The sequence below is a fragment of the Centruroides vittatus genome, unplaced genomic scaffold, assembly GCF_030686945.1.
Source record: "Centruroides vittatus isolate TY-2023 unplaced genomic scaffold, ASM3068694v2 contig_350, whole genome shotgun sequence".
NCBI classification, from domain to species: domain Eukaryota; kingdom Metazoa; phylum Arthropoda; class Arachnida; order Scorpiones; family Buthidae; genus Centruroides; species Centruroides vittatus.
Window position 1 is genome coordinate 463658 of NW_027122173.1, and position 26756 is coordinate 490413.

Here is a 26756-nt window from a genome sequence, read left to right on the forward strand (position 1 = left end):
GTAAAGCTGGACAATCGGGAAACGTTTTTTTTTGCTGATTCTTAACAGTCAAATTCACTCTCTCTGTCAATTATATTTATGAACTCCAAATTCTGATTTCCGAATAATCATCATTTTTCATGTGGGAATAGATGAAAACTTACATTGGGCTCCTGTAGGGCTTGAAATTGCAATTTAGAACACAACAGAAAGCTTTGCTTTTTCTATTGCTATTCATCTTTACTGCTGACAATACACAAGAATGATTCAAAGGACCCAGATAAAATTATTTTGTTTTTAAACACCAGAGGGTGAGCATCCGGTAAAAAATGCAAATAGCAAAGACTGCATATAACAGTGTTGTTAACAAAGAAATACAGATATTTACAATAATTGATGTTATAATAGGTTAGTTTTTTAAATTCTTAAATTATTGTTTTTTAAAATAGGCAAAAATAATTTTAATACAAAAATAGTTAAAACAGTTGAAATATTGAAAAATTGGAAGGTAAATATTTAATGGCTTTTAGTGAATATGATTATAAATTGTAATTTTATTACAGTTATTGTATATTTACTAGAGTATGGAAAAAAGTGTTTGTGCGTTGTTTAGCTTGTAAGAAAGAAAACCCATTGAGAAGAAAATATTGTAATTTCCAAAATACATCTGGGTAAAATAAAGTTGTTGATTGGCTAGTAATTATGGCATTTTTGGATGTGATAATTCCTAGGAAATTAAGGTGTTTTGACTGGATATATATAAATATTAAGAATAAACTTTTCATTAAAATTTTTAATATTTCTAGTAGCTTTAAAACTAATTGAATAAATATAAAAAATATTATACATACGTTCTTGTTTCAATTCTTTTTCCATTAATTGTTTTTGTTGAAACTGTAGTTTTTCTAACACCAGCTCTTCCACCTCCACCTTGACCAAAACTAAATGAACTACTACTAAATGATGTAAATCTAAAAGAAAAAAAAAAATGTTTACATTATATAACATATATAATGTATATCTATAATAGAAGTATCTAAAATATTTTGAAATTATAAAAGTGAATTTTCAATGCAAGATGGGAAAACTGTAGTAATTGATGCCAACCATACATCAATTCTAAGCTTTTAAATGCTCTATATACATACATGTATATAGAGCATTTAATATAAAACATTAGTATAGTTACATATTATAAACTGTGAAATCTTTTACAAGTATATGCACTTGTAATGACATTGCCAACTCTAACTTTTACCATTTTCCCATGCAAAAATTAACAAGTGAGGCAACTCACATATAGCAAGTTATAACTTTGCCAGATCGAGCCAAAACCTCACATACACTCATTTGGCTTTTGTCAGCATACCACAGTTTGAAAAGCACAGATCTATCTAACACTTTTCAGAAAAAATTTTTTTAATTGAAATAACATGACTTCCAGTTTGCATCAAAAGTTTGTATATAGTTAATCAGGGCCTCCTGTTCCTATGGTTTCTATGTTTGGTCTTGCCTTTCATGTACCTAACTCTGTTCTTGAGATTAAAGAAAGACAGAAAGACGACAGTGGGAATTTATAGGTCTACAATTTTTTTTCAAATTTCAGGAAAAAAAATAAAAATTTAACAGTAAAACCCATATTTGATCAGCAATACAAGACAAGGAAGTATTTAAAATTAAAGAAATTGTTCAGTTATTCAACATTAGAAGAAAAGGAGCAATGAGAAAGTAAGTTAGTAATAAATAAGACTAATGTTACAATACCAATAGATTTAATTAAAACATTACAATTAGGTTTAGATTTCAATAATCTCATAAAAAAGTAAAGTGATAAATGTGATTTCCAAAATAGATAAAGCTATAATTATTATTAATATTGATAAAGAAAAAAGAAAAATATTAAATATCATCATACATATATTTTATATATTATTTAAAATAACAAAACTAAAGAATAATTGTCGTCCAATTTATTAATTTTTTATTTTAAAAATTTGAAATTATAATGAAAAAATATGTAAAAATTTATAACTATTAAAATAATATTCACCCATCGTTAAATCCTGTTCCTGCAAAAGGATCAGGAAAGCCTCCAAAACCAAATCCAAATCCAGGAAAACCAAACATTGCATCTTGTCTTCTGTTCAATGATCCTAAATACAAAAAATGTTTTAAATTATAAAAGTGTAATAATTTATAAATAAATGTTTAAAAAAAAAATTAAACATTTTAAGATAATTGTTTATGATTACCTTGCTGATGTCTTGCTGAGGCTCCCCCAAATAAATCAGCAAAGGGATCACAGCCAAAAAACTCTCTAAATACATCTTCAGGATCACGGAATGAAAATGAAAAGCCTGGAAAATCACTAAAGAAATCTTCAGCACCAAACTGATTATGATCACCAGCATTTCCTAGAAGTCCATCTTTGCCATACTGATCATAAATTCGCCTTTTCTTTTCTAAAATTTGCATAATAAAACACACATTTAAATAAAAAATTATTTTATATAAAAATATAATTTCTATTAGACATAAAAATAAATCCAAGAATTGTATTAAGTTATGTTAGAACACCCTTCTACTACTAACAAGTAAAAAAAAATTTTTTTAAACTAATAAAACACTACAACTTAATTATTTTTACTATTAATAAAAGTTGTTCTCTCAGTCAGAAAAACTTATGGACCTATCCACATTACAGAATTATCTTATTTAATATACCAGAAAAAATTTATTCTTTATATTTTTACATGTTTAAATATTGATGCAAATGTTTCATTTAATTGCTTAAGATTGCTTGCTATTATTTTAATTGCAAAGCTAAAATAATTTATACTAAATCCTTAAAAATTTATTTCTATATATGTTTTTTTAAATTATGATGGCCTAATAAGATGAATGGTGTAATTTAACCTAAACAATATTGGCATTAGCATTATATTAGGATGATATGAAAAATAAATAAAAACTTCAGTTATTTTCACATGATTGCTCATTTTGCTGTTCTCATTTTGTAATATGGTTGTGAAAATCAAATTTTCTATGTGAAAATAAATCATTTTTTGTATTTTCTTTTACTTTCACCAACAAATGTTTATCTGAACTAAGTTAAGAGTTTTCCACAGTAATGAGCTGAGCAACTAATACTCAAATGCAAGTTTTTGTATATATCATTGGATATTATTGATAGAAAAACTAAATAAAAAATAATTTTAATAAGTTTATTTAATAAACTATATGATAATAAATGTTAATTATTATTTGATATATAAAAGTAGAAATGAAGCAATATAATTAAAAATACTTTTTTTTTTTGTTCAGCATGTTTCTTGGACAAACAAAGTTTAGGAGATTACCTCTCAGTATGACATTTTTTCATTTCACCCATTTTATAAATTACAAATTATAAAATGAGTGACACTAAATTACTAGTGAAATTTAAATTACTATTTTTCTACAATGAACTATAGTAGGAAAATAATATTTTAATATTTGAGATGATAACTTCTAAAATGCCTACCAGTGTCATGTTTTCAATAGTAGCCCTGGAAGCAGAGGGCATATGACGGGGTGGGTCATGTAAAAGTTCCATTTCTGTTCTAGAAATTTTCTACACAATATATACTACTGCAGGTTATCCATAGTAATTTTTATTATTATACTAGCTGACCCGGTCATGCGTTGTTGTGGCTCAAAATGTATCTATTATAAATGTATAACACTTCCCCCGTTGGGGAAATTTCAAAAAATCCCTTCTTAGTGTACATTCTCTTGATGTACCCTATTAAAACGCAATCAAAAATGCATCTAAAATAGTATAATAAAAGCAGAGTTCTTCACAGTAAGCCTTAATCCTGTCCCTCTCCCTCGCAAAGAAATATCGAAAAATCCCTTTTTAGTGTATATTCTGTTGACGTAACCTATTAAAACGCAAAAAAACCGCATGTAAAATAGTATAAATAGAAGCAGAGTTCTTCACAGTAAGCCTTAATCCTGTCCCTCTCCCCCCAGTGGGGGGAATTTCGACATGTATATTATATAAAAACACGTGCGTATTTGAAAGCAACGTGGTGTCAAAATTTCAAAGGAATCGGTAGAAACAAATGAATGTTATATTTTATTTATATAGATAGATAGAAAATGATCTGCTTTAGTCCATTCTCACAGAAAAGCAAACTTAGGTCGTCGGAAGTTAGCGCCATCTGTTGGACATAAAAGCCTTAATCCATATATAAAGATATTTTTTGAAGGGGGGAAATGGTGGTATTCACATATGCCAGAAACCTTCGCGAGAGTGTATTAAACAACTTCCCAAAGTTTCATGGCAATCGGATAAATGGTGTGGTAATGCATGAAGGAGACAGACAGACAGACATACATTCGTTTTATATATATATATATGATATATATATATGATTTTAATTTTTTATTTAGAAAATTACAAGATTTATATCACTAAAATAAAAGAGATTTTGGAAATGGAGTTATTAAAGCAATGCTTATGTATTACCTAATTTTTATATAAGTAAAGTGTTGCAAAAATCCATTCCAAATGTTAGTAATCTGAATTAAGAAAGTAATTACCATCAGAAAGTACTTCATAAGCTTCTGAAATTTGTTTAAATCTACGTTCAGCTTCTTCTTTTCTATCTGGATTTTTATCAGGATGCCATTTTAAAGCCAATTTTCGATACCTATGCAAATAAATAAAGTATATATATATCTTAAAATACTTCTTTTCACAAAAAGTTCCTAAAAAAATTAACCATAAAATTAAAAACTGGTAATTATTATTACAAATAATTATTCTGATTACAATGATTGTTCTGAGTATAACAATAAAAATTTCATATATTGTTGAAAAAGTATGAAAATTCAATACATTGATGAATAAAGTATAGTATATTTTATATATAGGTTTATATTAATAAGTTTATTTAATAAACTATATAACTATATAAACTTATTATTTTATATTTATCAATAGGCCTGTTATTAACAATTCTCATTATGAAAAACTAATCCTGATTGAATTAAGATCTACTGTTATATAATATAAATGATATTACTATCAATAAAACATACAACAAATCCCTCCATTTATGAGAATAATTGGTTCCATGAAAAAAGTATGTAAATGAAAACTGCTTAAATGGAGCTGTGGAAAGCTGTTTAAAATAGAGATCTGGTCTATGTTCTCAAATATACATTTTACTCTTATTGCGGTAGAAAAGTTTTAACTAAATTTTTTTTTAAATATACATCTACATAAAATGTTACTGATAATAAAAAACACTTTTTTATGTAACTATCATTTATTTCCTCATAAAGTTGACTAATACAGTTGAAAAAAAATTTTAAATAAAGTGAATTTGTGTAAATGGAGACCATATAAATGGAATGATTACTAGTTTATTAAAAAAAATAAATAATTTTGGACAATTCTTTAAATTATTCTAGATTTTAAAATGCATTGAAAATGAAGTTTACCCTGGAAACATCCAACAGCAATAAACACTTATTTGTTTTGAGAGAAATTAACAATTCTCATTATGAAAAACTAATCCTGATTGAATTAAGATCTACTGTTATATAATATAAATGATATTACTATCAATAAAACATACAACAAATCTTCAGAATCCAAAACAAAAAAAATTTAGAATGTAAAAAATATAAACAAAAATAATTTCTTATAGATCTGGTTCAAAATTAAAACATAATCAAAATTATGCCAAAAATCAAAATTCTAACAGGATAAAAGTTTCAAGAGATCTGAATTTCAATATACACAAAATCTGAAATAATAATAATTGTAAACTTTTCCTAAAATAATGAAAATTTTGATTTTTATAATGATTTTCACAAGACTCATTTGATTCATTCTGTTGCTGCTATTCTTTTTCTTCTTCATAATTCTAAGTTGTGACATATGTGGCAATGTGACATATGGGCAATGCTTCCTAGGAGGACTTTTATGGAAAACTGGCCCCTATTTAGATGATACTAATGTAAAGAAAACCTGGAAAACGCCTCTTGGCCCACTCATTGGCAATGCACAAACCCACGACAAACTACTAGTGTTCGGTAGTTTTATCCACTCAGCCACTGGTGAGCACTTATTAGAATTAAGAAAGTACCATTCAGAAATGAAAAAAAACCCAGGTTGTTAGATATGGAAAATTAAACACACAGTTTTCACAGTGTAACACTTTCAACTCGATGCACGATGGCACTGTGCTACCCATTGTAGTAATGATATAGCATGTCCACTTTTTACTATATCATTGTCACAGTAATTAAGTGAATATAATTTTTTTAAAAATTATATATCCTTTTTTGTATGAATTATACTTAGTTTATTATTTTTAAAAATTTTTTGCCAATAGACAATATTACATGTAAAGACAGAAAATCAGATGTAGACAGAAATTAAATCAATGTTTTGGGGTGGTATGTATGAGTATTTCTTAACTTAACATTTATGTTAACATACTTCTGAGTTTCACAGAAATTGGTTGAATGGCCTAGGGATGCATAGTGAACAAACAAACATTATCATTTATATATACAGATAAATTAATAAAATTGTAATTTGTAAGTCTCAAAATTATTCAAACTATTATTATTGCATTATACTTTTTTTTTAATTAATTTGTAATACATGGATCATATCAGAACAATTTTTAATATTAAATACAAAGTAAAAATGTAACTAGAAGACAAGGAAAGAAGTAAACACAATCAAACCTTGTTATTATGTGAAGTCTATGTTAATACAAAGTAGATTTGTGATCCTGTGGATAAGGATAGGCATTACAATGTTAACAAGTTCAGTTAATATGAAATATGACAAAGTGTCATAGTCGTATAAATTCAACAATTATATTATGTGGTTTTATGCAAAACATACTGCTTCTTGCTTCCCCAAAGCAGCAATGGTGCTAGAATTTTCTTTCTGGGAAAGCAGAGATAGGTGAAAGTTATCTGCACATTGTATCATCAAACTAATTTTTAAAATTTAGAAATTGATTCTCAGTAAGAAATATAAGCAGGAAAGTTTAACAAGAACACATTTGTCAAACAATCAATTCATATTTAAAGAAACCCACAGTAATGATCAATATAGTTAAACTTGCAAATAAATTATTTCAGAGTGGGTGGATAAGCAGATTTTAGGGTGGATTAGCACCCACTCTTGTACTATCCATCTCAAAGTCACATGACCTAAACTGGAACACACAAGCCACATCACAACAAGGGATGTACTTTTTGATTAACATTGACATCGTTAAGAGTTGTGGCCAATGTTATTTGTCACTGGCAAAACAGCACACGAATGATGTTAACTCCAAAAAAAACTATAGTTTCAAACTATAGAATCAAAAAAAATTATACTTTCTTTTATAGCTGGCACTTTGTACAGTACACTGACAACTATGAACAATCAGTTAAGACAGTCCACATCAAAACAGAAGGCAATAGTTAATAGGATTGAAAGATTTTCGATTAAAAATCTATAGTTTAAAAATAAAATAATAATTCATATTTAATTGCTCTAATAATGGAAATAATGAAACTGAATTGCAATATTTAATATGGTAACTAATTTGCAATTATAAAATTGAAAATAAACCATTTCCATCAAAATCTAAGTTACTGTATTTATTTTAAATTCATAAAGTTTGGTGTTTATCCAGCTCCTGAATTCAATTTGGCAGTTAAAACAACCTTTTATATCCTTTAATATTCTACCAACTCTAACCAACATTGAAAAATGAGCATTGATTCTTTCTTTAAGCCATTGTATCTTAAAATATATTTGGAATAACACTCAAGTTTCTTTGTTTGCATTTTTAAGCTTCCAAACAAGATAAAACAATGAAATAAAATTTGGCATTTGCAATTTGATGGTACGACTTAATTCTTTTGTAAAGATTTTGTAATACAAACTTCATTAATACAAAATACCAATGTAAGTCTCTTCAACTTTGTATTAATAGTGTTTGACTGTACAATACCATTAGTAACAGTAATTATTTTTCTGTCCAATGAATAATATAAAAATATAGATTGTATGCTAATGCTGCAAATTTTGCAACAATTGGCATTTTAGTGAATACAGATTTTATATTATTTGCATGTATTCATTGATGTATAGAACTCTTTAACTTCATACTACTAGTACATTTAACTTCAATTATCTCATAAGAATGAATTTTTAAATATCTTTTTATTTTATCAATAGCATTTATAAAACTAAATTGTTATAATCATTTTTTACTTAAATGTTGAAATGAATATTTTTAAAAAATTTATAACAACACAATATTTAATGTAACATTTATCAACATCACATTAAATATCATATTAATACAATTTCTCCAGACTAAAATTTATATTAATTGAAGAACTTTTTTATTTTCTAAAACTTAAAGTGTGATTCAAATTTAGTTAGTTTTCAGCATTCTAAAAAATAAAAATATGTAAAAAATTATTACATAAACTAAAGAATACATGTATTGCATTTGCAAATAAATATTTTAACAACTTACGCCTTTTTTATATCTGCATTTGAAGCATTTCTAGGTAATTCTAAAATATCATAATAATCTTCCATTTTGCAGGAAAATCTTCAATTTTTGGCTAAAGAAATAGAAAAAAAATTAAAAATAAGTTTAAAAGCATATAAATTCAATTACACTAGTCTACAAATTGAAAAAAAATTTTTGGAACAGAAACAGCAATAAGTGAATTTTATTCTTTTTTGTTAACTGAATTTGAAAATGAAGCCAGTTTTTCTCCATCACCCACCACATTTTTATTATATACTGTTAAAAAATTGATAAAAAATGTGAATTTCCCACAGTGACCAAGTTTATTGGTATATAAAATTTCATGCAATGCTAAATAAATTTCTAATACTCATATTTTATTTTGCTGATTACATAAAAAAAACTGTTGTATAACATAATTAAAACAGGCATAAAAAGTACCTGAAAAGTTTTTATAACTGGAGTCATAATCACTTCTTCCTTCAGTGTAAGGTAGTGTGCCCGTCAGCCATATTGTTTTCTTGTTTTTTTTTTGTTAGTTCATAAGTTGTAAATACATATATATTTTCTATCTTCTTTCATTTCTGTTCTCTTATTTCCGTTCCTTTCTCCTTTGTCTCAACAATCTAACCGTTATCGCTGGAAGGCAGGATTACCCCTTCTAAGTGAGAACAAAAGAAGGCGAAGAAGCCCTGAAGGCTAAGTGGTGGAACAAGGAACACTTTTCTACTGGACCTCGAGAAGGACGAAAGTGTGAGCCAGCGATCGACCAGAAACGGGAAAAATCGAAAGGAGGCTGCAGGACCGTCGAGGCCAAAGGAATATACACACAAAACCGAGGGAGCACCGACGGAATCGAAAAACGTCGAGGGCAGACAGCCGGACAAGGAAAGAGAGAGAAAAACGGCTGCTATTGTGGAAATACACTCCAGCGAAAATACCGATCAACGTAGACCCGGGTACCTTCCATCTGTTTCTATATACTTTCCGTCTTTCCTAAATCTATCTGTTTCCCCTTTCCTTTTTAGTTTTTAAGGTAGATATAAGTTTAGTTTTAAGTCGGGTGTAAAAAGCTTGTGTTACGAGCGCGGGTGTCATTCTTTGTATGTGGCGACCCCCTTCCTCAGTGAAGTTAGTCCAGTTAGGATCATTTGTAATTAGAAAAGAAAAGAACCGTGTTCCGGAGGAGAAATAAAAGAGCTTTTAATTGTGTATCAGTCTCTGTGTTCATACTTGTAACGTGCATTCACGGGTTTGCAAGCCTCTCTCCACGAACATCCACAGTAGGATCTTCTCTTTGTAGAAACCAGCAGTAGTCACTCATCATTGATTCGTCCCATCTCCCTTGGTAATGCTGCTCAATTTGCAATATGTCCTGGTGAAACCATTCATGCTGCTCATCACTCACTGTACCCAAATTTGGTGGAAAAAAGTCCAGATGAGAATGCAAGAAATGAATTTTTAAGGATATCCAGCACCCTAAATTTTTATAGTTCAGCAGGAGATTTTTTTAATAAAATATCACTATTTTGTGCTTTGTTATTTCCAAGAAAACCATGGACTACATTCTTTAATGATTTCCATACCTTTAGCTCGACAGTATTCAACTTCATGTCAAAATTTTCATCATTAAGTAATTTTCTAATCTGAGGTCCAACAAATTTTGTTGGACCTCAGATTATAGATTATAGATTATATTTGTTTTTAAAAAATACATCCTTTAAACTATAGTAATGTGAAATTAAAAGTAAATTTCACATTTGAATGGTGTTCTAACCTTTCTTAAAATTTATGAATGTTGCAGAGAACAAAACTTCAAGCTGAAATTTGTCAAATCTCAATTTCTCAAAACCGTAAAAATAGTGAAGAATTAGTAAGCTAATGATGAGCAGACCAAAAACTGTTATTCATATTTTACTGGAAAAAAAAAGTTGCCAGAATAAGCACTCTGGAAAAGTTCACACTGTCTAAATCACAGCAGAAGCATTTTCTGTTTAACAATAAATGAAAATTTGTCAACAAGAAAAATATTCAATTTGAAAACAAGATTATAATTAATTTGCTATAACTTTGTGTATGCTGCAAGAAATAGCTTGCAAAAGCAGTACTCTGTTAGATTAACCCATTTCTAGGGCAACTGAATTAACTCAAGTCAGCAAACCATTCCTATACAGCTTCTGATATTTCAAACATGAACTACTAAATGCTACTCACTGTGATGAATACTCTGTTTTGATTACGGGACATTCCAATTTTCAACACAAGTGTTGAGTGTTGAAACCAACAACTTGACATCATCAACGATGTTCCAACTAGAGTATGAAGTGCTTAGTTCCCATAATTCCATTCTCAAGATGGATTTCATTCAAATGTCTCACCAATTACCCACAATTCATTGGAAAGTAGCAGTCAACATATCTGTTGAGTGTTGAGTGTGTTGAGACAGCATTGACAACAGCACCACTTCAACATTAAAAAAAGGAACAACTTTTAAAAAACGTTGAGATCAGCACTTAAGCCCTGGTCACACTATGCGATTTCCAGCCACGTGGGCGACTGCAACTGCGACGGCTGTTCCCATTAACTAGTAATCCCCCCTCAAAAACCGGCACAACTACAACCGCAACTAGAAACAAAAAGTTTGTTCTACTCGTGCTGATTGCAAACGCGCATCCAATCAGCAAATGCCTTTGTGCCACGTCATACGGTGACAACATTGAAAATAGTTCATCCTCATGGCAGATAGTTAGAGGATTTATACTTTTACAGAATCGAGATTAATTGAGCTTATTTGGGCTCACGAATACCTGTGGGATTTTAATTCTTCATTTTATCGAAGATTTTATCTTTTTGTGTATTCTCGCCAGCTATATCAAAATAATTGCCTTTTTTTATTTTATTCATTCCAGAAAAGAAACTGCTTACCATTTTAATAAGAAAAGTGGCTAAAATTCCGTAAATACTATGAAGTAGAACGTAAAATGTCGGTAAACTCACGGAAGTAGTCAAAAACAAGCTACTGTAATTTTATTGGTTTATTATAGGGTCATGTGTTTCCAAGTTGCAACATCAACGAACAATGTGTGACCACAAGAAGATGTGCGTGACTCGCGCTTGTTGCAGTTGCAGTCGCCTATGCAGCTGGAAATCACATAGTGTGACCAGGGCTTTAATGTGCATTGAAAATTGGAATGTTCCAATATACACTGCTGGCCATAAAAAATGTAACACCAGGAAGAACATGTCTGAAATTTTCAAATTGGTTAGAACATGGCAGAATATGCAAATGATTAAAAGTGTAACAGATATAAATCAACTGTGGCAGTAACACCTCTGGAAATAGCGTCAAAAATACAAAGAGCATCAGAAGTGTGTTTGTTCACAGTTCTTGCTTATAGAAGGATCACTTATGTCTTGTTGAAGAGCATGGAAACCATACATCCTGTTAAAGAGCATACAACTACATAATATTCAGACTGAGGAAGAACTGTATGATTACAGGAAAACAGATATTGTTTCCTAGAGATCGGTGCTTGTATTGGATGGAATATGATAAAAATATAGTATCAGTGAATAGAGGAGCAATAAACTCACTGATATGAGGAATTTCAACAGCCCTGTCATGCTAACAAAAATGAGGACAGATATGTTGTATGCTTGACTATGTGATTACAGACACTTAGTTCAACAATTTTTACATCAACTAGTGCCTGCACATATCTACTGCATTATGGCACCCTTTAAGCACACATTGCTTCAGTTACTTTTGACTCTACAACACAGACATTTATGACTAATGGTGCCATGAACTTTACACACGAATGAGAAAATGGAATATTTTTTCAGATGAATCAATATGCAATACAACAATTGGAAAGGCAATACTATGGCAACAGACTCAATGAGACATGCATAATGAAGTGCCAGACTGATCTGGCATCAGGTGTTATGTTATGGAGTGCTATTTTAATTCACTCCTGCTCAAACCTCATATGCATTACTTTGACCAGCAAATGTTATATCAATGAAGTATTAGAGCATGTGGTAGTATCTTCAACTTCAGGGCTACTCTAGTGCCATTTACCAATGTCCATGTAGAATGATAAAATTCCTGGAAAGCCACAGTGTTTCACTTGTTTCTTACCTTACATTATCACTGAATTTGTCCCCCATAGAGCACGTCTGGTCAATGATCTCATGATTGCTAGCATTCTAGACAACACAGCTGCTACTACAAAACATTGGCAACATATTGAAATTACATAGATTGACATTCCAGAAACACATACCTGGTACCATTCTCTCATTGCCAGAGCAAGTAGTAGCAACTATTGTCACCCATGGTATGAATTATTCTATCTTCTGTAGTCACCATGTAAGTCTAATCAACTTTATGTTTAATCATTTCATCTTTGTATCATAAGCTATGTATTCTGTATATTTGGCTTTGACATCTTTAGTCCTTGGTGTTGCATATTTTATAGTCAGCAGTGTATTTTTCTCAAATACTGTTCTTGATATGGTATAATAAAATTTTGCTCTATATACTCAAAAACATCAGACTGAAATGTTATTCACTGTAGCAAAAACATTTTTAACATATTTCTGTTATATTAATCACAATGATAACCTTTGCTTAATCCAGTATTACTTTAAAAACATCTAACATTTTTGAACAGTTTGACTGTCCTGCTCAAGGTCAGTTGTACACGTTCTATTTACGAGGTGCATTCAAGTTATAACATCTCTGATTTTTTTTTTCTCAGGACTGGAAACAGATAGAAACATGCGGTTCGTTTTAAAATACGCATGCACTCGTGAATGCATGACAGAGATGGCAGAACTGTATAGCACACAGAACTCTAGCAGTAGCGGCAAGAGTGCGGACTGTTTTTGATACTTAAAATGGCGACATTTTCATTACAAGAACAGCGTGTAATCATTCGTTTTCTCCATTTGCGTGGTGTGACACCAATTGAAATTCATCACCAGTTGAGCGAGACATGTGGTGATGGTATCATGGATGTGTCTAATGTGTGTTCGTGGGTGCTACAGTTCAAAGAAGGCAGAATGTCGTGTGACAACAAACCAAGACAATCTCGGCCTTGCACCAGCTGGTCTGACGATATGATCGTGTGAGTGGAGAAAGTTGTTTTGGAGGATCGCCGAATGAGTGTGGAACACAACACCTCCAAAGTTGGCATTTCCATAAGATCTGTGCACACAATCCTGCACGAAGACCTGAAAATGCGAAAAGTGTCCTCCAGGTGGGGTGCCACAAATGCTGACGGACGATCACAAGGCTGCACACGTGGCATGTTGTCAGGCAATGTTGACACCATCACCACATGTCTCACTCAACTGGAGATGAATTTCAATCAGTGTCATACCACTCAAATGGAGAAAACAAATGATTACACACTGTTCTTGTAATGAAAATGTCGCTATTTTAAGTATCAAAAACAGTCCACACTCTCGCCATTGCCGCTAGAGTTCTGTGTGCTGTACAGTTCTGCCATCTCTGTCATGCATTCACAACAAGTGCACACGTATTTTAAAACAAACCACATGTTTCTATCTGTTTCCAGTCCTGAGAAAAAAAAATTGGAGATGTTATAACTTGAATGCACCTCGTAGAATGCTCGTTCTATAGCATTCTACATTCAAACATTCTAATTTGGTAAATTTTTACAACTAACATATTCTATATAATTTTACATTAATAACCCATAGTTTAATTGACTTATTATATTTTTTATTTATTATCATATTTCTGTTAATTGCAAATGGCTATTATCAAGCAATCATCTGGGATTACTTGGGGAAGAGAACAAATTTATACAGAATTTTGTTTTACACAATACCCACTGATACTCAACTCTCACATAAAACAAGACCATGCTGTAATTTCTTAAAAGACTTTAAGCTTGTCATTTCAATCTTTTGAAGAAAAATAAATTCTTTATGATAAGAATATTGTATCAGTGAATAGAGGAGGAGCAATGAATTATAATTTATGCTATAAGAATTTTGTAATTTTATATATATTGAGAACACAATTAGCAAGTTTACAAAATTCTTATAGCATAAATTGTAAAAGAATACATTATATATAAAAATGTATTATTTTCTCTTTTCTGCTAACAAATATTTGTTGAATGATCATTTTCTGAATAGGAATTAGCACATTTGTATCTACATACATTAATTCCATATAGTGTATAATTTATAATATATATCTAGCTGTATATATACTGTATATGTTTGCACGTAAGTGTATAATGAGATAAAAAGAAAACAAATACACTGAAATCACATCCATTAATAGCATATTGTAAACTTTAAGGAAAAAATATCATTGAATAGCAATATAAATTTCTATCAACAAAAAAATTAATATTCAAAAATAGATTTCTAGTTTAACCATTCAATTTCATCCGTAAGGAACTATGTGGCGAATTTTGGTGAATTTTTAAGGAGCTAATTTATTACTTGATAAAATGTTATTTGAAACTATCATATCTTATTGTCGGATTCAAATTCATCAAAACTGAATGTAAAAAATATAGAACTACTAACTAAGATGTCTTATGGATAAAAGAAATATGGAGTCACTTGACAGAACTAATAAATGTCTACCTCTAGTACCAAATTATTTAATTTATAATTATTAGTTATAGCATAAAATAGCCTGATTAATCAAGGCTATCGTTGGGTTTAGAACTAATCAATTCATTTGGTATTACTTATTCCTGTATTTAATAAATAGTTAATTTTCTGCAAACAAACTATCTCAAAAATTCCTTAGAAAAAGAAGAAATACATTTTAATTACAGGAAGAATAATCATCAGATGAAGAACACAAAAATATCTATTATTAGTAATGAAACAAATTTATCATTCATTTTGAAAGTATTTTACAAATTATGAAGATAAAGTACTGTTCTAACTTAACTTTCTAAGCACTTTCTTTTCTAAGTACTGTGTAACTTTCAAAGCTTTGAGTTCTTTGAAGTCTATTGAGATTATATTTTATTAAAATGTTTTTAAAAAATATATCAAGATAATCAATTTTATTGTGAAAGACAGTATTTTGTGTATACACTTAAAAAAACTTGGGATTTTTCCTGTAAAAATCTTTTAAAATCATCAGTACCAACTTTTGAGGATTAAAATACTAAGATGTTAAAATTCTCGACAAGAAATTTTTATTTAGATTAAAACTTCAAAATACAATTTCCAAATTTTTCCTGTAAAAAATCTTTTTTTTAAGTGTATATATAGAACAAACCCCCCATTGAAAAAATTTTTTAGGATTTTATATGGTATTAAATGGTACTAATTGTAATAGGGGTGATCCCCTCTGTAAACCAGGAGACAATTTTATCACATGATTACTGCCTACACACTATTGATCATGTGACTAGCAACTTTCTTCATCCAATGAGACTGGGTAAGTCTGAATATAAGAATAGTAAGAACAGAAATGTGCAATTGTATTAGGACACTTGGGTGCAGAGGATAAACAGTCCTCTTCATCTACATTTAGAAGAAATATTTATTAAAAATATAATTTATTTAATTTTTCTGTCATTTATGTTATTTGTTGTAACCTCCAGAAAACTGTATGTGTGCATTCCTAAACTCAATGTATTGTTTAGTCAAGTGCACTAAATGAAAGTAAGATTTATCTGTAACATTTAGGAAAATGTTGAGATATTGCCAATTGATGTTTCAATAAAATAATACTTCAGTTACACTTGATAATTATCTTTAACATTTAATAAAAAGAAAAACAATTATATCATTATGCAGCAATCTCATACATAATTATATTCTGTCAATAATATACCAATTAAAATCATTGATGACCGGTCTATGTCATCAATACATCACTTGCAAGACTTTCAACAAAGTAGAAGCTTGATAAATGTGACACAAACTAGTTTAAAATGTTTTATCAGCAATGAGAGTTTTGGAATGTTTAGCTAAAATGCTTTAAAAAAAACCATTGCATTTAGAAACATACCTTATCCTAACTCTTTTCAGAATAGTCCTAGTTCTAGGAATAATTCTTAGAATTAATTTTACTTTTTTACAATTTAAAAGGTATAACAATTTTCTACACCACTTACATGTTCTCCTTTGTTTTACTGCAGAAATGAATTAAAGCTGAAGATATATATTCATAACTTGAATAGAAACTATTCAATTTCCAATAGCTATAATTACAATAACAATAATTTAACAAATTCTAACACATTAAACCTAACTTGTTTTATGTATTGATGTTATATTCTAAGGAACATTGTATATGTACTGTACATGTAGGAAAAAGAATACAACTGCAAAGAGGAATAGAAAGCTCAAAAATTTGATTATTTTATTTAGTAATACTTAAAAAATATCAATGTAGCCCAAAGAAATTAGCCAGAGAAGAGTCAGAGCCTGGAGATGAGGTATGAAAACTCATGTAATAACCCTAACTGTGACTCATCAAACATCATAGAAATGAAATACAGACATTTGTCACTTCTAATGAAGAGGATGAATTCCACAAAATTACTTTGTTAAGTAAAACTTTGTTCTCAGATAAAAATACTATGGCCTTAATAGGGATATGTTCTTACAAAGAAAATGAAAGGCTTTTTTTGAAAAAAAAGAAAAGTTTTATTAAATAAAAAGTCAATATTACATTCCAAACAAATATAAAATTACATTTTAAAATATAAATCTAAAGTTAATTGTTTATGCATTTTTTCTCTTTTATTTAACAATGACCTGTACCAAGTTATTGCATTTAACACTAATTGCTTAATTAACAATAACACTTCTTTCTAAATCAAGATAATTTTCAATGAAAAAATTTAAAATCTTTTCAATGTCATTCAAACATCCTTTTAAATCTTTGGTTACTAACATTTTTTGTGTTAGCAACTTCTCTTTAATTTCATTTTCATTTTCTTTGACTTCAATGTTAAGTTTATCAAATAAACGTCATGCTAAACCCGATAACATCAAGTACCATATTTATTTCTAATCTTTAATCTTATATATTCAAAAGTTAGCCTGATTATTTTACGGCAGTTGGTGATGTTATTGGTTAAGTTCATCTAAACCTTCCACTGAAAAACCATCATCTTTTGCATTTAATAAATTTCTTACATCCTCTTTGTAACCATTTTCAAAACCTATTGATTGTATCATCTGGATAACTTCATTTCTAATCTCTTGAATGTTATTTTCTTCTAGTACAACTTCTTTTCTTCATACCGCATTTATTGCACCATACTGAAACACCTTATGAAGTATAGGCAAATGGCATGCAAAAGTGTTAAAACAGACACCTAAAATTTGAAGTACATGATGATTCATCATTGTTAGCCACTTGGATGACTTCTGGCCATTGACCTTGAAATTTCAATATCTTTAAGTTAAATGGGGCTTGAAATTGCAGACTTTGTTATAATGAGCCTTTGTTACTAGAGGTAACATTAACTGAGGTATACCCAGTGGTGATATTTGAAATAGTTAACAAAGGGTTCGCTAGCAGAAAATTTTTCCCTGACAATCACCAACAAATGAAATGGAAGTTTTGGCTAGAAATAAATACAATACACCTTTTCTTGTGATATATCTAATAATCAGTGGCGTATTTGGAATGTAAGGGGCCCTGAGCAAACACCAGGTAACTATAGTGTAATAGTGCTGTCGACCTTTTTTTGGGGGGGCAGAGAAATTTTTCACCCCGAATGGCACTGCTGATAATAGACAGATGTCATCATCTCTTGAAATACAAAAATACAGTATCCTTTTTATTTCGCTGTCCATAGCCTGACACATGTTCCACAGCCATCTTGTATTTTCTTGCACACGTGGGATTGTGGGATCTCTCTTATGACTGGATCTAGTTTCAAGAACTCTCTTGAATCGATCGTGATTAAACCTCGTTTCGGTCAAGATTGAAACGGTCGAAAGAGATCGCACCAAGACATAGTCCCCGACCTTGCTCACAATCTAGATTGAAATGCTCGGTGCAAACGGGGTATAAGGCTCTAGTTTAGTAGTATTACAGAATATAATACGTATATTTTAATATATTTAAAAAAAAAAACAAAACCACTGAGAAATGTTCCGTGTGTTTAACAAGGTTCGGAAAACTGAAAATTTTAACAATGGGTTCGGCCGAACCTGTGCGAACCCGCTGAATATCACCACTGGGCATACCTGTATTCAGGGCTGGTTCTAGTAGGTGTGCAGTGCATGCATGCACACAGCCAAATTCCTAGGGTGACTAATAGTACACTTTAAAAAATAAAATTCAAATATAATTTAATTTTAATATAGTGGTTGACATTAAAATAGACTGATGTTTACATGATGACTGATGAGATAGTAAGTTGTACAGTTTATGGATATAAATAAAGCAAACATGTTAGATATTTTGCATAAAAAGTTCAAGCAACAGGTGATGGGGATTCATCTGTTCAACCAGAAAAAAATTTATCATCATTGGGAATTCCATAACCACTATGACTGTTTCTTGTTTTAAATCATGTAAAAAGCATAAAAACTTGGGGGTTTGCAAACTGCAAGCTTTATTTATGTTAACATTATGATTAAGTTTAGGGTTATACTTAAGTAACTCATTGTGAATGGTTGCATTAAATAACAGATACAAAGTTTCATGTTCATGTTTAATTTTCATTGTGAATGGGCCTTTATTCCTGTACTATTAATCTTAAAGCATTACCTAGACCAAGGGTGGCCAACCTTTTTGGGAAGAATGCCACTATCTGAAAGAAAAAAATTACTGCTGCCACTTCCAACTTTTCCAACATACTAAAAAATATATAAAGGTGAAAAAATGTTATGTATAGGCTGATTATGGGATTTTTACACAAATAGCACATGTTTTTTCATGTTAGTCTGAGTAGTGGAGATTTAAAAAATAATATAATAAATAAAACAAAAGTACAAACTTAGGTTTTATTGTTAATAAACATTTTTAAAGGTTCAGTCAGTTAGGTTACGTTTACAATAAAAATGAATAACTTGAAACATTTAATTCTAAATAATTATTAAACAGTCAGTATTTAATTGATGTGGCTTTTGAATTTGTAGTTTTTTACCAAGTCATCTATATTAAGATTAGTTCTTGACGATGCTAACAAAATTAGATGTTTTAGGTGCATATCAGTTAATAAAATCAAAATATTGTTCAAGATTATGTTCATAATAGAAAACATTTGTTCACAAACATATGTTGATTCAAACCTACAACAATATCTGATAGCCAAATCGTGTAAATTTGGAAAATTGCTTGTTGATACAAATTTCCAAAATTCAATATAATTTGGATCACTTGCAGTTGAAATAAGTTCCTTATATTTGCTTTTCAGTGTAGTATGGTGCTGTAGGTCAATAATTTCAATTTGGATTTCAGGTGGGTAACAATTAACATCTTGCAGAAAAATTGAAAAGGGATTTGTGAAAAGATCAGCATTTTTTTTATTATCTTGAAAATCATCAAACCTAGCACTGAATGAATCCTGCAAAATGAATATTAAATTTTTAAATTTATCATAGTTTGGAGCATTATTGACTCTGGCAGCTAGTTCTTGCATTAATGTGAAATGTGTTAATCTTTTTTCTCCAAACTTGAGAGAAGAAAGCAAAAGTTTGTTCACAAAAGATGATATATGAGCAACTAGGGTAGGAAAAATACAATCTGTAATCTTAAATTTAAATTATTTAAATGCCCCATAATATCGGCAAGAAAAGCTAAATCCCATAGCCAATCTTCATTCTTGAGTAGCAAGCACTCACTGGGCAGTTCATTGTATTCTTCCAGATATTTTAAAACAAACTTCCTCAAATTCCAAAATCTCATGAGTGCACTTCCTTTGGAAAGCCAGCACACACTACAATGAAGGAGTAACTTGCCATCCTCTTCCGTTTCTTCCGAGAAAAGTTCATGAAATTGTCGTCAATTCAAAGCTCAAGCTCGTATTTTGTTGATACAGTGCGCTACAGGGTCTACAACAGAAGACAGGTTTAAGTCCTTGGCACAAAGAGCTTCTTGATGGATAATACAATGATACTTAAAAACTTTTCTTCTCAAATAATTTTCAAGCAATGTAACAAAACCTTTTATCCTGCCAACCATGCAAGGTGCTCCATCTGTGCAAACACTATCTAATTTTGTCCACTCTACTTTGTTAACTTCAATTACATTTTTAACTTCTTTAAAAATGTCCTTGCCTGTAGTTAAAACTAGTTGGTGCAAATCAAGAAGTTCTTCCACAATATCAAAATTATTGTTCGTGTAATGCACAAATATGCTTAACTGCGCATTGTCTGTGATGTCACAGCTTTCATCCAAAGTTAATGAAAAGTATTTGCAATATTGTAGTCCAGAGACAATTTGTGTGCTAACATCCTGGCCCATGTCATCTATACGATGCATGACGGTATTTCTAGACAAAGCTATTTTATCAACCATATTTTTGACGTTTATATCACCGACATATTGGGCAAATATTAAAAGGCGATTTTTTTATCATCTCCTCTCTGACAGAATAGGGTTTTTTCTTGCGGGCTAACAACAGAGAAAGTTCATAAGAAGCCTTCACCATAGTTTCCATTTCGTCATTTTTCATCTGTAAAAAGGATTGTTGGCTGGCTAAAGATTTCTTTTTTTTTATTGATAAATTCCGATTGCAAGTGTGATCTGACAGGATATTTGCTGTTGAAATCACTATGCAGTTATTTGAAATGTCGTTCCAGGTTAAAGTTTTTTGGCACTGCTACACAAATTCCACATATCAAACAGGCTTGGAAGTATTTTGATGGGTAAACAAAAATTGTTCTTCCCAGACAGTTTTAAAATCACGAATTGCAATATCCTCTTCGTATTTTCTTTACAATGTCGAAGGTTTACTCACAAACATAATGAAAATAAATTTTTTAAAACAACAATGCTCGACGCCAAAATCTAAAAACAGTTTAAAAAAAGCTTAACGTCTTGCTCGGCAGATTAAAATCAACTAGTGTTGCCACCCATCCGGTTTTTAATTCATTGTCTGGGTTAACTATTAATTTTGTCCGGGATTTCATAAAAATTGTGAAATTATGATGAAACAAAGTACTAGCAAATATTTTTATAAATTTACTTTATTTTAACAGCAAAAGACTTCACACTGTCACTGAAACTTTATTCGCCATCTTACGCTGATGTATGTCATAACCTGTCGACCTTTTTTTATTTATTTATTTTTTTGCTTCTCAGCTCTTTACAGCTAAGTTACTTCATTTCTTAATTTAACTTGCTCCTACACAAGTCCCTAACTGGCTTTAGAACTGTCTTGCACATTATTCTTCACATGATAAAATAACATTCGCATGCGCCAGAGACTTCTGTATGAAGCAAACCTGACCTGCCGTCCGGGTCAGCAATTTTGAAAAGGTAGCAACATTATAATCAACTCAGCCAGACAGCCAGAGTGTGGCACTCGCTCTTGCTCAAAAACAGACAAGTGTAGCAAGACACAACAGCGCCAAAGCAAGGCAACTCAAACCACTGGGCTCATCCCATGACCACACTGTCTTAACACATCGTTGTACTGGTGTCAAGCAGCGCCACTTTCCAGTGCTGTTGTATTCAGTAGCGTATGAGCAGGGTTTTTACAGAATTTGACAAAGTTCCTGAAGGCAATATTATTATTTTTTCAAATTTTTCAATTTTTCAATAAGTCTTCGTGTGCCACTGTTAACACTCTGCCGCGCCACACTGTGGCATGCGTGCCGTGGGTTGGCCATCCCTGACTTAGACCATTGTTTTAATTATTGACGGAACCAAAAGAAAATTTAAATAAAGATGCACACAAACATTATTAATTTAAATATTAATGTTTAAATTAATTTTTATATACACATACATATACATTGCATTGTATTATTGTATTTATATACTAAATAAGAAAGGTTTCTTTAAATTAATTTCATTTAATTTGCAAATTCTATTTTATGGCAGTGTTAAAATATAACTTTGAACAAAAACACCTGTTACCTATGGGGCAGCTTGATTTGAAAATTAAAATATATATATAATATTTTTATGGATTTTTTAAACTCCTGTCAACTATATGAAATAGTCATAAAACATACCAGTAAGCTCTTATGGGTTGGATTAGGTCAGGGCTTCTTAAACTATGAGTCGCAACTCCATTTGGGGTTGCTTAGCGGAATCTTGGGGTCACGAGATTTTAATGCAAAATATTGAAAATAATGTGTGAGAGTTTGAAAATGGCATGCTTTGTGTCGTAGGTTTCGTGAGTTACACTTTGTGTCACTTCTGGTGCAGCGAGACAGCGATTCAGCAACACTGATTGTAGTGTGAACTAGTGTAGTGTTGTTGCTTTTCAGTGTATTCAGTTGTCTCTGTTCCATTGTAACACAAGAGTGAACTGTGGTAGTACACCATTATTGTTTTTGCAAATTTGTATATATCTTCAATATATATTATATTTTCATTGTATTTCACATGTATATTGCAAAATATTTATATATCTTTATTTTATATATTTTTTTGGGGGGTCGTGAAAAAACCACAATCATAAATGGGGTCGTGAATAAAAAAAGTTTAAGAAGCCCTGGATTAGGTAATGAATTTACTCACAATCAGCATTGATAGGAATGGCCAAATATCTGTAGCACATAGGATAGGTAGCCAACAGTCCAAATTTGGCCCTGCCTGTATGTCAATTTTAAGTGAGGCAATAGCATTGGAAGTTTTTCATACTTTTGAATGCAAATGAATTGAAACTAAGATTGCCAAGTTTGCAAAGCTTGAATAAAGGACATAAGATTTTTTTCATTTGACCATTGTAACTTACTCCATTGAGACAATACATGAATCAAGTGTTCCACATCTCCACTTTAGATTATTATATTTTGGATTCAGTTATACTAAATTATTAGTTAACCTATTAAACCTAAAATAACCTAACCTAACTGAACTTGCAATATAATTAGCTAACAACAAATGTCAAGCAGAATAATTTAATAAAATCAGGGGGATGGACAAGTCTAAAAACATTGCTCATGGAATTGTAAGTTAGGTTACTAGCCTAATAAATGTAGATCTAATGAACACTAAGAATACTATAAATAAGAAGATATATTCAGATAGCATAATTATAGGTACTGTCATAAGCAAGGAAATCAGTGATGCCAACTTAGGTGTTTTTTCCCTAAATTTATGAAGAAATCTGAAGGATGGGGAAAATTTAGGGGAGAAATAGTTTAGGAGGAAATGTAGTTTATCAATATTGGTTAGTGACATTTCAGCAATGAGTAGGAACTTCCAACAGTCACATGACTCATAACTTCTTATGTGTGAATTTTGTGGAGAGATCTGGAGTAGGTTGCTTCATCATACGATGCTTTTGCTCAACTGTGCCCATGCCGCCTACACCCTGAAGTAAAAATTTGTTTCTCTGAATGTTCAAAGCTATTTAGGGAGAATTTGTTTCAGTTTTTAGGTGGACTTCAAGTCCGTTTATGGGTTTCCACACAGAAAGTTGGCAATGCTGAAAGCAATGTGTAGGCAGTGTTCTCTGCCTGTAACAAGATAGCCAGATTGATAATATCAATAGCTGAGAGAGAACTACTCTGCCCACTTTTAATATTCTATATAATTAAATAGTCCTGTCAAAAAGTATAAAAAATATAAAGACATAAATGGATACAGATGATGATGTCCAATATCAGGAAAGAAAATGATCTACAGAATTATTATAACAGGGGTGGGCAAGCAAGAGTTCAGTGGGAGCCAAAATGTAGGTTTTGCAAAATGCATGGGTGCCGCAGTTCTGTACTGTCGTGGCAGATAGTATGGTAAGGCATGCGATTTTATTATATAATATAAATATAATATAAAACAAATATTGAATTTTTTTAATAAACATATTTTCACAAAATTATAAAACTAAAATTGTAAAAATAATAATAAAAAATAGAAATTAACACTTTCAGCAAGAGCCGCATGTAACTCAAGAAGAGCCGCATTTGCCCATGCCTGTATTATAATATCCATAAGCTAGATCCAAGGCAAATACCTAGAAAACTAGCTGTTTAAATACAGAATTTACTTTAGCATTACATAGGCAGAATTAACTTTCATGAATTAAAATTTCACAATTTTAAATACTATTACATATTTTCTGAAAAACTTAAAAAGACATTGCAAAAGATACAACTTTAAAAATACATAATTGTTATTTGCAAACTCCAGCAGAGGGTTATGTTATCAGTTTTTATGTTTTCAGGAAGATCTAAGCAATTATCCAATCCATCTGTACAAGCAATGCTATTCGTTTCACTCTAGTAATGGTTAATTTAAATTTTATTATTTTAAAGTGAATCTTGTATTTATTACTTTTAATTCCAGAATATAGGACAAAGTATTTCTTTTCTAAAGTCAATAAAGGACAGACAAACTGACTGACTATCCTTTTAAAAAAAAAAAAAGTAGTTGGCAAGTCAAGCTCTAAATTTACAAATATAATTTAAGTGCTTAACCACTAAAATTTAAAACTATTCTAAGAAAAATTTGAATGTGGTTGCCATAGAAACATCTTCCACCAATAAAAAGCAGTTGTTCTAAAATTATATCATAGATGTACTGTACAGTACAGATATAGCATACTATATTATATAATTAATAAACAACCCTATTAACCCAATGCAATGCAACAACACACCAACCACTACTGTAAATCATCGAACAATAATTTGGAATAAATAATTATAAATAATAAATGAATTTGGCACTAGAGGCACACAATTAATGTAGAGAAAAATTCTATTATTCATTTACTTTTTAAGGTTTGTTACAGAACTATTCTAAACTGAGAAAAAGACAATATTTTCATTCAGTTTACACAAAAATTTAACTATAGAAAGTTAAAATTAAATTATAAAAGTATAGATTTTTTAGTTAAAGCAATATTAAAAAATTGCTTTATATAGATTGATTGGTAATCAGAAGAAACAGTAATTAAAGAAGCAATTGTTGAAATATCTATAACATGTAAAATTTGGAAATTATTATTTAAAGTAATGATTTTGAAACTTTTAATATCTGCTTATCATATCCTGGATTTTACTTCCTTAAATATATTTATTTTCCCAATTATAACTGAATTAATTTACTTAAAAACTTATATTTTAAATAACTAATATATAAATTTAAAAAATATTTAAAAAAAAAATTCTTATTAAAAAGAAAAATCCCTAAGAAATACTTTGTTTTTTTTTCAAATATACCTTTTGAAATTATGTAATAAATAAATCTGAAAAACAGTAAATGACTAAGTACTTTAAATAACTTTGTTTTATTAATGTATTTAATTTTACTCAAACCAATCAACTTTTATCTATATTTAGTTTTTGATTCTCAAATTAAATAAGAATTTTAAAAATTTTAATTCATAATTGATATTTCAAAAGAGAAAACAAAATGGATTATGAAACATGTGGAGAAAACAACTCTTAAAATGGAGTTTTTATTACAGTCATACTGCTCCCCTCTTTTTTTGAAAAAGTTTAATGCTACTTTTGACTTTCAATGTAAAAATTTGTTTATTTTAATATACTATTTACAATTTTTAAGTATAATATTGAATGTATGTTGTATATAAATGTGAAATTGAAGTTTTCTTTGTAAGAAAATTGAAAAGATTACATATGTCTAGTATCTAGGGTTTTTTATTCTTTTTCTCGGCATTTTACCATTAAAGGATTTCAATTTAATGTTTTCGTTACGTTATTGAATCCTGAAAAGGCAAAATGACGCAATTAAGTGGAAGAAACATGATCAGAGAAGACTTATTAGTTTTATCTCATTGAATAAATTCGCATTTCGACACCCACATATTCGTCCGATCTAATAAAATACTACATAAATTATAAATGGCAAGTGAATATTTCCATATTAATACATGAAATATGAAATTAAATAACAAATGACGAAATCGAAAGATTACGAGCGTATTTAATAGTTCTGATGTGAAATAAGACTATTGGATAATAAAATAATTAAAGTATTTACCGTATACACCTTTCAAAACTCGTCAGTGTTAAAATTTAATATACAATTTATTAATAAAAAGTGTTTTTTATTTAACAAAACTTACTTTACACTAGATCGAAAAA

The 26756-nt window shown here is 30.0% G+C and overlaps 1 protein-coding gene across 2 annotated transcripts in view; it reads right to left on the reverse strand.

Annotated features, from left to right (window-relative positions):
- LOC136974539 (dnaJ homolog subfamily B member 6-like) overlaps positions 1 to 26756 on the reverse strand; it is a 37551-nt gene extending 10795 nt beyond the window's left edge. The window contains exons 1-6 of one of the 2 annotated variants that reach the window (XM_067269444.1): positions 26738 to 26756; positions 8538 to 8628; positions 4567 to 4676; positions 2232 to 2441; positions 2030 to 2132; positions 831 to 950 (exon numbers count right to left, since the gene is read on the reverse strand). In XM_067269444.1, the coding sequence (XP_067125545.1) occupies positions 831 to 950; positions 2030 to 2132; positions 2232 to 2441; positions 4567 to 4676; positions 8538 to 8602 (608 nt within the window). In that variant the 5' untranslated portion in view covers positions 8603 to 8628; positions 26738 to 26756. Of the gene's footprint in view, positions 1 to 830; positions 951 to 2029; positions 2133 to 2231; positions 2442 to 4566; positions 4677 to 8537; positions 8629 to 25496; positions 25509 to 26737 lie in introns of those variants that run through there. The other variant, XM_067269445.1, reaches the window with a different exon arrangement.